Source organism: Clarias gariepinus, chromosome 15, assembly GCF_024256425.1.
Source record: "Clarias gariepinus isolate MV-2021 ecotype Netherlands chromosome 15, CGAR_prim_01v2, whole genome shotgun sequence".
NCBI lineage: Eukaryota > Metazoa > Chordata > Actinopteri > Siluriformes > Clariidae > Clarias > Clarias gariepinus.
Window position 1 is genome coordinate 2,874,700 of NC_071114.1, and position 14,178 is coordinate 2,888,877.

At 42.5% G+C, this 14,178-nt stretch overlaps 1 protein-coding gene across 3 annotated transcripts in view; it reads right to left on the reverse strand.

Moving 5' to 3' along the window:
• LOC128543324 (protein kinase C-binding protein NELL1-like) overlaps positions 1 to 14,178 on the reverse strand; it is a 209,475-nt gene that overhangs the window by 69,351 nt on the left and 125,946 nt on the right. For all 3 annotated transcript variants that reach the window (XM_053513714.1, XM_053513713.1, XM_053513715.1), the window contains one exon: positions 3,944 to 4,069. In XM_053513714.1, the coding sequence (XP_053369689.1) occupies positions 3,944 to 4,069 (126 nt within the window). The remainder of the gene's footprint in view (positions 1 to 3,943; positions 4,070 to 14,178) is intronic.

Here is a 14,178-nt window from a genome sequence, read left to right on the forward strand (position 1 = left end):
TCTTTTCCTTGTTGTGCTGGGAGTCCACCTTCTGCCAATAGTCTTTGGAGCTCTTGCAGTCTTTTTCCACCCTAGAACCTATCTTCACAAGCTGTTCCACGGTGTTCACTGTTCCTCTTAGACATCCTGCCACTCTTGGGTTGATGTTATTCAGGATTCGCCCCACTAGTTCTTCCTCGGAGATATCAGGCTTCCACTTCATACAGAGGGCGCGGTAGTCATAGGCGAAGTCTCTAAGGCGTTGACTGGGCTGCTGTACCAGAGACCTTAAGTTTTCTTCCACTTCTGTGAGGTAGTCCTCCGGTAAGAAAGCCGCCATAAATGCCTGTTTAAAAGACCTCCAGTCCTTCACCTTGCCTTTCTCTGCCTTCCACCAGCTCAGAGCAGGTCCTCGTAGCACCGTGCTGAGGGTTCCTAACAGTTCTGGGCCGGGCAGTGGTCTGATCTCCAGATAGTTTTCACACTGTTCGATGAAATTAAGAACATCCGCCGTCTCTGAAGCGTCGCCAAAGGCTGGAAACTCCAGGCGGATGGGTGGTCGGCCATAAAAGGAAGAAGAAGAGGGTGAAACTGAGGAGGTAAGCTGGGCAGAAGCGTGTGGTTGGACACAAGGAGGAATGTCGTATGTTTCATGCCTGCTTATGTGCTGTACCTTTGCCGTAGATGCTGTGATCGCCGTGCTGGGAGAATGTAGAACAGGAGATTGCGGAGATGCAGGGGTGTAGGCCTTTAACCTTTGGATGGTGGGCGTACTTGTGAGCCGTAGTTTTTTCATCTGGTTTTCCCAGATTACGTCACGTCGCAGAAAACAGTCAGTGACAGCTCTTTCCAGTTTCTCCAGGGCCTCTTGGCAGTAGCGCTCCAGCCCTTCTAAGCTGGCGTCCACTGCGTCCCGAAAACTGGTTTCTCTGTTCAGACTGCTGTTTACGGATTGTCTAAAATCCTGCTCCAACGTGTTCACTTTGTCAGTAAGCGCCCCCATATCCTCCTTGCATTGATTCAGTTCAGCTTGCAATGTATGCACAACATTAATATCAGACACATCATCATCATCATCATCATCATGTCTGTCAGATATATATAGTGAACTAATCAATGAGGTTATTTCAGCTGTAGGGTTACGGCGTGTAACAAATGCATCATCTACATCCTCCAGCACATTATTAGCTACAGCAAGGTCGGCCTGCACGGCACCACTAGCATTAGCATTAGCAATGTTAGCATCCATTTTGTTCTGCCAAGACACACAAAACCGGAAAATACATGAAAATACCGATTCCCCGTACGTACGGGCCACCACTATGTAACACTTGGATTTAATTAAACCACTAGTTACTTTGCTACGGGGTCGAGAATCAAAATACGGGTTTTTAAACTGCACTTCCGGTATTGCGCAATCCAGACAGGACAAGTAAAGACGCGACACAATAACTATGTATAAACCAAAACAAAGTGTATTAAACCCAACAAACCAACAAACAAACAAACAAGGTGCACCAAAAACCAATATATACAAAATATATACAAATAGAAACAATGTGTATGGTGTATGCGGGTGTGTGAGTGCGTGTATGATTGTCCAGAGTTAATGATATTGCAGTGTGTGAAATGATGCACGGGAGAGATTGGCTCGGCCTCACCGGTATCGATGACAAATCCGGGAGCTCGAGCAACGGAACGAGAGGTGAATTGTAAGTGTCTATGAGGAATAATCCAACCGGGGAAAAGTACTCCTTTAGAATCATCAACCAAACTCTCTCTCAAAATAAACAGCGCGCTGGGTAAATCTCTCCGTGTTGAGCCACTTGCCGGTTCCGGCTTTATACCGGCACACGTGACCCGACGCCGCTTCCGGGTTCCCTCGCGCTGCGATCGCGCATGCTCGCGAGAGCTTACCGAGTGACCAACACAGTCAATGGGGACAAATAAAACCAGATCGGGCAAATTTACAAGCACAGGTGAGCCGCATTAGCTCCTTAATCCATTTCCCTGTTTGTTTAAAATGCCCTTTTATGTGGCTGCGCTACATAGAGTCAGGAGACCTCAGGGAGACACTGCAAAAGATGATCCTCTCTTTATGACTTACACTCACTTCTTTGCCCTTGGCAGCTTAAGTATTATTGTAGAGGGGGGAATGAAGGGCTCTGACAAAAGCTCAGGAATAATTAGTCAAGGTGACATTCAGCTTAGCATGGACTACAGCTGCAGGAGCACAGCTTTATTACACGGCATGCTGAAAGTCTCTCGTAACATTTCTGAGTGTCTGTAGTAACGAACAGGCTCTTCTCATTATTAATTAACAATACGATGGTTAAAACAACTAACCAAAGGGATCTGAGGTTCAGATATTTAGTTATAACTGAGGATGACTTAAAAAAGTCAAATGTTATCACAAACATGTATTTGGACAGCAAGGAACCGAAGCAGCCCAAATTCTGGTGGTTCTGGCTGAACGATGGTTAAGACTTCATCTCTCTCAAAAAGATAAAACACCAACGTGAGTGAAGGAGACACACTGCAACGACCCTCTCAGTCCTGAACATGTGCTCTGATTTACACACAATGATCCATGAGCACAAGAATAGAAAGGGATGCATGGGTTCCTCCACAAAATCCCTCTACAAGCCTCTCCAGCTTTGTTACAGGAACAGATCCGGCACTGTTAGTCCCAGATACAGAACAACGGAGATGAGCGGCGTATGAAGCACGGCACTGCATCGTGTAATTGCAACAAAGTGAAAGCATGAACTTTCTTTCCCCGATATCTTTCCATCGAACAGTATTGTGACAACAGCACTTGAGCAATCAGAATGGCTGGTTTGCAAAATTACAGTTTTGATAAAAACGTAATGAGTTACGTGAAGATAAACAGAGAGCAATCAGTTACGGCGAAACAGTGATTTCCTGAAATTACAACCCGAGCACTGTGATTGGCCCCTCTATTACTAAATACTTCTCCGACTTTGTCTTCTTCTTCAACTTTTTCTTCTTTTTAAAAAGTCAGGACTGAGGACAGTGGTGGTAGAGAAATTAAATCCAGTGCAGCAACAAAGCCACGGCATCTCTACAGAATCTCAGCTCCAAGTGAGACTCGGTTACACTTAAGGTGAATCCCATTTCTACCCCTTACCCCTACACTTAGCCCTACCCCTCCGTTTGGCGCGTTCACGTGAAGGGGTAGGGGTGTCTCATTTCTCCTTTGGTTGGAGGGGTAGGGCTAAGGGGAAGGGCCAGATAGCCCTCGAAACGAAGATTTTTCGGGACCTCACTTCAAACGAAGGGCTAACGAAATTTTCAAGATGGCCGCTCACTCGAGCAAGCAGACCCGTAAATTTAACGATTTTTTGCCATTAATAAGGATTTTTATGACAAGTTTTTATTATATGTATATTAATTTTAGTCTTGTGTTTGTGTTTATGGTGATGTTTTGTAAAAAAACGTTTGCAAAAAAACCGCTAAAGTTTGCTAGCGGATAGCGCCGATTGCGCAATATCACAAAAATATATTTTTATGTCATATACACTTTACTACATGCTACAAACAAATATGAAAGTTCAGTAGCTTTTGATAACGCATTGTTTGTTTTGCTTACGGCCATACTGTATGTGTACATGTAAATGAACGGATACGTATGATGACGTATAACAGTGTTGTAGTGGTGTCCCATTTCTTAGGGGAAATATTTTGACCCTTCCCCTTGCCACTTCGTTTTAAGGGACAAGGGGAAGGGGCGAGGGGTAGGGGAAGGGGTAAGGGGTAGAATTGGGATTGGGCTTTAGTATCTCATTCTCACTTCATTTTAGTCACTTACTACATTAAATAATAAAAAAAGGCTTCATTGGCTGAATTTAGCCGTGTGTGTAGAGCAGAATACAATGTTCCCTTTGTGTGTTTATTTTCGTGTGTGTGTGTGTGTGTGTGTGTGTGTGTGTGTGTGTCCAACCTGTGCAGGAGAAGTCGTCCACTCTGGAGAATCCTGGAAGGCAATCGCATCGATGTCCTCCGGGTAAATTAACACACACGGTGTTGGCCTGACAGTAGTGCATCTGTGTGGAACACTCGTCTACATCTGAGCAGAGAGAAACAAACAAAATGTAAAGGGCAAAGGTCAAACACGTTACTGTTATCCTGCCTTACATCATGACTTCAAGAGTCGAGTTATGGCGTCCAACGCTGATTATAGTGTCTGTGACGACACCTAGTTTCAGGAAAGGAAAAAGTGCCCTTATGTGTGTGTAGCGCATTTTTAGTGAAAAATGTTCATGTTCTGTTAAAAGTCAACAATAAAACCGGACCGAGTTAGATACAGTTACAGTTTATCACATTGTTGGGATTTCTGACTGCAGTACACCTTTCAGCCACAAGGCACTGGGTAGTTTTCGACCCTCGTCACGGTCTCTGTCATAATCAAACGGAGCTCCGGAGGTCACCTAAGGAAGAACAATCTGTGCCCTCAGTTTAATAATCTGTCCCCACGACTTTCATTAACTGTTCCCTCAGTTCAATCATCCGTGCGCTCAGGTTTTGTAATCCGTACCCAGAAATACATGATTCAGTGCGCACGCTTTCACAATCCGTTTTCACAGGTTTGTACACTGACTCCTTTTAGAAGAACAGGAAGCTCCCCGCTGTAATGAATCTTATTATATATTGTTTTATTGTGGATTGTTAGGTGAAATACATCAAACTCTCCTAACTGCATGCTTACAGTACAGTGATTCTCTAGTTATTAACTGTAGCAGCTTTGGGAATACTGTGATTTGATAAGAATGATTTGCATTAAAATCTTGTGATAATTTGTGATAATCAGCATGTTACTATTATTATTATCAATTTTATTATTATTAATATTATTAATATTAACATTTAATAAACCTGGCATTGTGTTTTGTGACTAACTTTTAACTAATTGCTTTCCTTCTCTTTTGTAAGTCTTTTGGATAAAAGCTTATTCTAAATGCATAGCCTAAATATAACAATAGAAATACTAGCACTAGTAGTAATTATTATTATTATTATAATTATTATTATTATAACTATAAAAGAGTACACTTATTATAAAATAATTAATACATGATTTATTCATAAATAACCTATTATAGTTTTGGAAATGTGTTTGTGTACTAATTATTCTTAACCCACAAAGACTACTTTTAGTCATTTTATTATACTAAGCTTTTCTCCAAAAAATTGACTTTAAAGGATAAAAGTAAATAAGACCATTCAGCATATTATTATATTATATATAGTATTTATATACGTCATACGGATTGCTGCTCAATGACAGTCTCTGTCTACCCCGTCTACCCTAAAAATTAATAATAATAATAATAATAATAATAATAATAATAATAATAATTTGCTGATCATCACTAGATTTTAATTCCCTTCATTCCCCCTCTATTCTAATTATCACTAGATATTAATTATAAAACTTTATATCTGTTTTTATTTATTTTAACATTGCACGTTTATAATACAAGTAAATCTGAGTATTTTTTTAAATTGTGATTAATCAGGGACTGTGATTAATAGACTGACAGCACAAATGCATTTATATTGTACATCACTATTCCCAGATAACGCTTTAATTGCTCTCGGCTTCTTCTCAACAAGTGAGGGAAGTTTCAGTCAGATCACACACACACCTATCTCATGACTACACCACTTACTAAACGTACATCATAATTCAGCAGTACGTTATGAGAAGTCCTGCACTTACATATCTGGGAAAGGGAATATGTTCAGCCACTGCGATGGGAATTAAGTCCAAGAGAAAAGTGGCTGTAAGCAATTATCATTCACTTGGAATGGCTGTTGCCACAGACTTGGAGGTCATTACAGCTGAAATTAAAGTCACACTAAAGACCAATAAAACAACCATTACAGTGAGTGTAGCAGCTCTGGAGAGGACGAGCAGCCTAGCATAACTTCCTGAGTGGACAGGAGAACACTAAAGACCGTGAAAACTATTTAGTGTTTAAAAAAAAAAATCTGTGTTCATCTGTTCAAAATAATTAAAGCATAATAATAAATGGCTCTAACAGAGGCGTAATTATTCATACGACACCAACGTGCCTCCTGGACGTTCTACAACATTACACAGGACTATAAATTAATTTCCCTGTAACGGCACTCCCGGGTGTGTTAAACTCTTTACAGCGTGTGTAGCATGGACATGCTGTTTGCTGAATTAAAGGGAAAACTGAAAGCATGCCTACTTTAACGGCTTTAATGGAAACGAGGAGGTGTTCGTGATTTAAAGAGCTTAACCACACTGTAATTTCCATGTTGGGATTATTCAGACATATTTAATTGAAGGTTTTCGGGGAAACCTTTGTTATTTGTTATTACTGCATATTCCTGCTGAAAGGTGCCATTAATTATTGGTTATAATTACAAGTCTGTAAAACTGGCAATGCACTCGGTTACCATCCACTCGGTTTCACGTCCTCTCACGTCCACCAATCTCCTGTATGAATCAGATGCAGTTCTAATCCAGTTAATCAGAACGTGTGGTTTTAGACTGTGTTTAAGGCTTTTTATAAAACCATAGACGCAGCCTGGGCAGGTTTATACTCTTCAAGTGATATTAACTATTACAGATTTATTAGTACTACATACAGTCGTCTGCTATAATAAAATAAAATAGTTTATGTATCTGATATACGTGATTCAGCCGTTTATAGACATCGCCGTATGTTCTTTTATTGTCTCGTCAAATTTTCTTTACTAGAGGTAATTAAAAGGAATAGTGAGTAAAGATGGAGGAAAAGAAGCGATAAAGAGATAAATTATATATATATATATATATATATATATATATATATATATACTGTATATATAAAACTCTGTGGTTACCAGAGACACATCTACATGCCTGCACAGTGAAGATCTTTATTCTTTACACATCCCAGCTTGAGTAGGAGTCTGGCGTCAGAGCGCAGGGTCAGAGTTCTTCATGATACGGAGCCCCTGGAGCAGGCAGGGTTTAAGGGTTTTAATCAAGGGTCCTACAGTGGTGGAGCTGGGGCTTGAACTACTGACCTATCGATGAGTACCCCAGAGCCGCAACACACTGAGCCACTACCGCGCCCAGCCGAGCGCTCAAAACCTCCAGAATATGACAAAAGCAAGCTATCTAAAGTACAAACTAGGGAGAATTCTGTGAGTACTGGCTGTCACAACCATTTACGCTGATTTAAAAAATGTCTGCAGTAAAAGTTGCAACGCTTACAAGTCTTGTTTTACATCATACGACTAAAGTTAAATGCTGATGTTTGTTGTTTCATTTTAGATTAAAAGGAACTTCAGAAATGATCTGATTCCGAGAGGTTCAACTTCCCAAACGCAGTTCGAGAGCACACACTCGGTATCTGGGACACGGTATCAGGAGCCCTGTAGTGTTCTCATGATCCATAAGAAAACTTCTGGACACGGGGGAGAAGACACATTTTACCTCCAAATCCATCCCCATAGAAGAACCTTGTAATTGGGGTGCAAATAGTTTATCACAGACAATCCCCTGAGGATTTATGAATGACAATTTGAACACGGTGCGTCCACAAGCACATGGGCTTGGCTGATCCACATCCCAGTGAGAATTCAATCAGAAGCTCGAAGTGCTGCAAAGCCAGTGTTAATTCAGTCACAATCGATGTCTCCTGAATGAGACGCTCCGACTGAAGGTGCTAATCCTGTTTCTTTAGCCTCAGACCTGAACATCAAGGACACACAATTCATTACCCATCATCTTCTCATTTATCCCAGGTAATCTTCCATCATCAGACTGTAGCGCTGCTGGATTAGGCCTCGAATCACTAAGAAAACAGCACACAGTGAACACAGTGAGAGCTCGTACGACTTTACAGGAAGAACTTCTGCTGATATTTCAGTCCAGAGTTTGCATGAGCAGTGTAGATGACTCGGGCGTCCCCCGCCTCACAGCTATCTCCGGGCCTGTACTCGGGATTTCAGCCTTGTAAGAAAGCGGATGATGAAATGTAATACTCGACAGTTGACTCTGTAAAGTCCTTTATGATTGTTACGCGGCTGTGAAGAGGCTCCGGATAACGAGCGGAGCCATGCGTCTGAGCGGATACGACGGAACGACGTGCTGGAGGCCTGGATCTCATTTACAGCACAGCATCGAAGAATCAGCTTCAATAAAACTCATCCACTAAAAAATAAACAACCGCAGAGTGCTAGAACAATAAAAGTCCTGATTAAAATAAATCTAGGAAATAAAGTTCCAAATGTTTTAAAGTTTCACAACTTTGTGTGTGTGTGTGTGTTTGTGTGTGTGTGTGTGTGTGAGAAAGAGATAATCTAAAGTTCAACATACTGAAAGTACTTAACTGCAGAGAAAAAAATCATTAGAGCACAAAAGTGATGTAAGATGTGAGAAAGGGGCGGGGCTTCCAGGAGGTCAGGTCATATCTGTCAATCAATCGTAAGTTTTTCATCCAGTCTGAACATCTCTCTGGCTTTATCTTTAACATAACACATTATTTCTTTACAGGGCCAGAGAAGGGATACATTTAAAAAATATATAAATGCACATAATATATACTGTACTTTAAATGTCATTATATTAATAGTCCATTGTTTATATTTTCCTGAATTATTTACTGTATATTTATAAAGTTACGATAAAGAAATGGGATTCATATTAGTCTTTTTATGCTAGAATATTTGTTATAAAAACAATTACTTTAGTTTAAAATCCTTATCTCTAAAATAAACCTAGTAGCATCCTCAGATAAATCCCGCAGGTATTCAGGCCTGATACACAGCATGCACGATACACAGCTAAAAATACATCCCTCAACTTCATAGCATGCAGCATGTGTGTGCGTGTGTGTGTGTGTGTGTAAAATGTTACAGACAGGCCTCCTGTCAATCAGTACTGGAAAACAAGCTGCTGCTGAATCAGAACCAGAAATTGGATTAAGGTGGTTCAGTTCATTTCACTCGTGTGACCTCAGTGAGGTGTGAGACAGAAAGGAGAGAATGTTTCTAATATACAGCGGGTTTTATTCTTATTTCCATGTAGTGTTTTGTGATCTAATGATGTAACGGTGTGTGTAAACAGCACTGCCTGTCTCCCTGCACAGGCGGATGTGAGGAGACGTTTCATTTCCTGCGGCTGTCTCTCGCTGAAGGTCCTGCAGTCAGACTGACTCACCGTGAGAAGGAAAAGAGAGTTCACAGTAACTCGGGGAAATCATTCACACAAAGACTGGGGTGGATGTGCAAGTTATTAATGCGCTGTGAATAACACATCTACACTAAATAGTGCCACTGTAAACTCCAGATGAAAACCAATTTCAACTAAAATGAAATATATTCAGTTACTGAAAAATGGGAAAAAAAAACCCCATATGAACTAAATACAGTGGAACTGCAGCAAATGAGCGCCCCGCCTCGCGAAAGTTCGCCGTAAAAACTGAAATTTTGCAAAAAAATTGTCTCTGCATACAAAGCATTTTCAGCATAGGAACGAACTGAACTAAACCGAGCTGAGTCGTGTGTATGTCCAGGAGCCGCTCAAAACTGCGTCAGTGGAAAGTCAAGCGGAGCAAGTTTACTCATTTTATTTATGGTATTTTTTTGCATTTTGTGTAAGATTTAGGGGAGAAGTAGCACCAGGGGGCACAGGAATGTTATCAAGGACGATAACAAGAAGAAAACAGAGTCGCTTTCAGTTTGGGTTTTAAAGCAGCCGGTGCCGAGAGGAATCATAAATTAAGGTTAAGTGATTTATTTCAAATTTTATTTCATTTAAATGTCTTTTCTAAATGTTTTGAATGTTTTTATAGGCAAAAATATGATTATAGTGTTGGAAATTGGTAATATTGGTGATATTTTTGGGTGGCTGGAGCGGATTATCTGCATTTACATTATTTCCTATGATACAATGCGTTTCACAATACGTCTTTTTGCTGAATGCTTTCGGTAATCCTTCAGAATTGTCCAGTGTGAATTAATGTTCTTAATTAATGACCTACTTAATATTAGGCAGGTGGTCATAAAGTTCTGGCTGATCAGTGTATAGGTAAAGTGAACAGCTTCATAGAGACTAATAAGGTGTGTGTGTGTGTGTGTGTGTGTGTGTGTCTGTGTGTGTGTGTGTGTGTGTGTGTGTGTGTGTGTGTGTGTGTCTGTGTGAGAGCATACTAGGAAATGACTTATTTTTCAGTTCAGAGTGTATAGTATTGACCAGGGACTCAAGGTGCTGACGGAGATCAGGTTATTGCTTATAAACGCCTGCAGCAATGATTCCAGCTCGAATCCTGACATCAGCAGAAACATCGCTTTAAATAATTTACACCAGCTTTCCCGACACATCCTCATTTCTAAAGGCACTGCCTGGTCAGTCAAGATGTACAGGATGATCCCAGGATCCCAGCACTGCCATACAGACTCTCTGTAGTCTGTGGTTCTGCACAGTGAGACATGAATGAGAGCACGGGTTCCTTCTGAGCCTGCTTCTTCTCAAACTCTCCTCCTCGTGTTGTCTCAAGGTGTTTTTTTTCTTGTCTGTGTCGCCTCTGGCTCGCCTGAATGGATTTACACCTAATCCCATATTCAGATTTCTGTAAAGCCGCTTTTGTGACGTTGTCTGTAGATAAAAATGCTTATACAGTACGTCTCACTCACTCACTCATCGTCTGTGTGGCTTTATCCGGTATTCAGGGTCGCGAGGGCCTGGAGCCTATCCCAGGAGAGTTAGGGCAGGAGGCGGGGTACACACTGGACAAGGTGCCAAACCATTACAGAGCACACACACATACACTCACTCACACACTATGGGCAATTTAAAAACACCAATTAGCCTAATCTGCATGTCTTAGACCTGTGGGAGAAAACCAGAGTACCCGGAGAAAACCAAACACAGGGAGAACACGCAACCTGTGACACACACAGAGATGGGAATTGAACCTGAACCTTGAGGTGCATGGCGACGGTGCTGTCTCGCAAAAGCCTTTCTCTTCTCAATGAGTCCCCTTGTAGTGGTCATGACTATCAGGTTAAAGAAAATTAATCTTAATCAAAATCGTGAACTGGTGCTGTGATATAAGAAGCTCGGGCTGTGCTCACACAACCAGCCTGAAGTGACTCAATTCCAACTTTTAACCCCAGACAGATCTGATTTTGCCTCTACACGTGTGTAGGGCGTGACGTCATCCGTCAGCACCGACAGAGCAGGGATTTCATAGCAGAGCTAGCAACTAGTCTGGCTTTTTTCCTTCTTCTGGACCTCGACACACACGGCCGGCTATCTGCTCGTCGTCCTGCAGAGCAAAACCCAGAGCAGATGTTCGCTGAAATCACATCCGTTGTTCGAAATGAACAAGCGCTCGCACACTCTCATGACATGTTTCAGTACCCCTTCAGGGGGCAGACACGCCCAGTTTCAGAGAGTCTGTTAAAAGTCAGTCGTAATTATGAGTATGAACTGTCATGATCTGACCACAAACATGGGAACTGAGCAATGTGGCTTGTACTGTTGTTTAGGTTTCAATCATTCAAGCCACTTTAAGATATAAATACACACTCCAGAGAGTGAGAGGCTGTGCGGGGGGGGGGGGGGGGGGGGGGGGGCGTTGGGTGCCAGACAGCTGAGCACTAAGATGCAGGTGCCACTTTCCTTTTTTATCTTCTGCCCTCGTCCTCCTGCCTTTCTAATTGCCACACTGGACTGTTTCATCTAAAAGCTAAACTTCTTCCTCGTTATGGAATCTTCCTGACTGACACCGCAGCATCGATCCACCTGGACATCTGGCTGCCTCTGTGTGTTGCTATGCAACTGGATGCTTTTTGATTTTTTTCTTTTTTATTCCTACTCCTGCATTGAAATCTGCCCGTCACTGCTGGAGTGGCAGAAATCTCTCTGGATTTAGCAGCGAGAGAACTGCAGAGGAGAACTCCAAACGGCGAAAGCTCAGTAAGCTACAGGCATTAACTCGTATTACACAGTAAACATCTAAAAAGCCGGACTGCATGATCAGTACTGGAAGTGCTTCCATGCACACAGTGACATCAGGATCTGCACTGACCCTGAGACCCTGCCCCGAGAGCTGCCAAGAGATTACCCCTGCACTGGCATCGACTGGCTATGTTAGGCTTCTAGACTCAGGAAAAGCTGCGTCATGATGAATGAAGACAGGATGGTTCCTCACAGGAGGGGTTCGGTACCCCGACGTGTTCTAGCTTCTACTACCCCTTAATAACAGATGAATAAAAAATTTATATTAAAAATTTGCTCTATTTTTTTAATAGATTCCTTTTTTCCTGAAAATTTCAACTCACTGATTTTCCTTTTTTTTTTTGACCTGCTTTTATTTCCTATGAATGAACTCAAACCTTCTCTGTTTACTCTGACAGGAGGTGAGGGTGTCGTATCACACCACGTTCCATCTGTCAGTCATTTTGGATTCATGTCACACCGGCTCGTTTGAGAGTTTTTTTTGTGGCAGGAGGGAAAAAGACTGATTTTCAGGGGAAAAAAAAAATCTCAGGTTAAAAAAAAGAAATAACAAAAAGGACCTCAATAAAGTATATAAAGAACCCCACAAATTGATCAAATGATCTATTAAATATCAGACGTGTTCACACAGCGCCGTGGTCCAGGGGGTGTAGACCTGAGGAACATCTGTACCGGCCGTATAACATAAACCTGTTGTTATAGTCATAACCTCGCCTTGTCTAAAACTCTCCACGTATAAGCCGACCCCAGCTGATGTTCGTATCTGCGTGAGCTCGGTCTGAAGCGTCTGGCAGGACGGCGTGATCATCCAGCTGTTCGGCATCAAAAGGCAGCGTTTTCATTATTCTGCGAGCGCTCCTTCATCCCACGTGACGCGTTCGAGCGGTTTGCCATCGGCTTCTCTTTGATGATGTCTGGAGGGGATTCTGCACGTGTCCCTGCCAGCATCCTCCGCTGTTCAGCTCTTCTCTTCCCACCTGAGTTAATGCCTCGTACTCCCTCGGATGCTTCCGGAATCTGCTGTAAAGGGCACACGGTTTATTATCCCTCTAACGAGGTGACTCAGGTCTCAGCGTCGCTATCTCACAAACCTACAGTGTGTTTAGGACTAATGTAACTACTAACTCATCGCCGTCATGTGACACGGCACGGCTACAGCTGCGTAGGACCGACCACAGGAGACCACGGATCGAATTATGAAATATACAGTACACGGGGCGTATGGTAGACCTGCGGGTTGTAAATAAGTTCTGGCACCTTTCGAAGTCTTTTGAAGCTGCGAAGCCACAATGTTACCATGAGGTTCATCACAGTGTCGGAAAAGCAAAAGGCGTGAAACTGGGAACTGGGCTTTACATACAGTACACACTGTGATTTTACATCACACACACACACACACACACACACACACACACACAGTGTTTTATACTGAGCTGTAGAAGTGGTGTTTTAACCAGCCTGTGTGTGTGTGTGTGTGTGTGTGTATGTGAGAGAGAGAGAGAGAGAGAGGAAATAAAGCTACAGGGTCACGGGTTTCCACAGAGTGTGACATGACCTGGCGTCTCTGATACACTCACTCTCTCAGTTATAAATGCTTTTTCTCTGCCTCTCAATCTCTCCGTTTCTCTCTGTTTCATTTCTGTCCATTTGCCCCTTTACATCTATATGACTGTCTTTCACTGTCTGGTCTCTCTGACTGTCTCCGTGTTCTAGATCCTAAACCTGATTCATCATCCTGTGAGCAACCACAAAGGAAACGTCTAGATGTGCGAAACACAGGGCGGTGTCAGTGCCAATAAACTAGTCACACATTATGTGATTTAAGGACGGCACGGGGGCGTAGACTCCGGTTTCCCTCTCATAGTCCAAAGACATGCAGATTAAGATAATTGGTGTTCCCAAATGGCCTGTAGTGGGGAGAGTGTGTGCATGCTTGTGTTTCCTGTGATTTATCGGCACCCATCCAGGGTATACCCTACTGTAAGTCCTCTGGGACAGGCTCGAGGCCCCGTGACCCTGTACAGGAGAAGCGCTATAGAGAGAGTAGTGTGATTTACTCCTGCAGTCAGGACATTTGGTCAGTGCTCCACTTTCCCCTGGTCTCCTATCACCTGCCCTGCAGCACCGCGAGGGCACAGATAAACCCGTGTGCACTCTGCATTCCTACTGCTTTCCATCAGAATAAT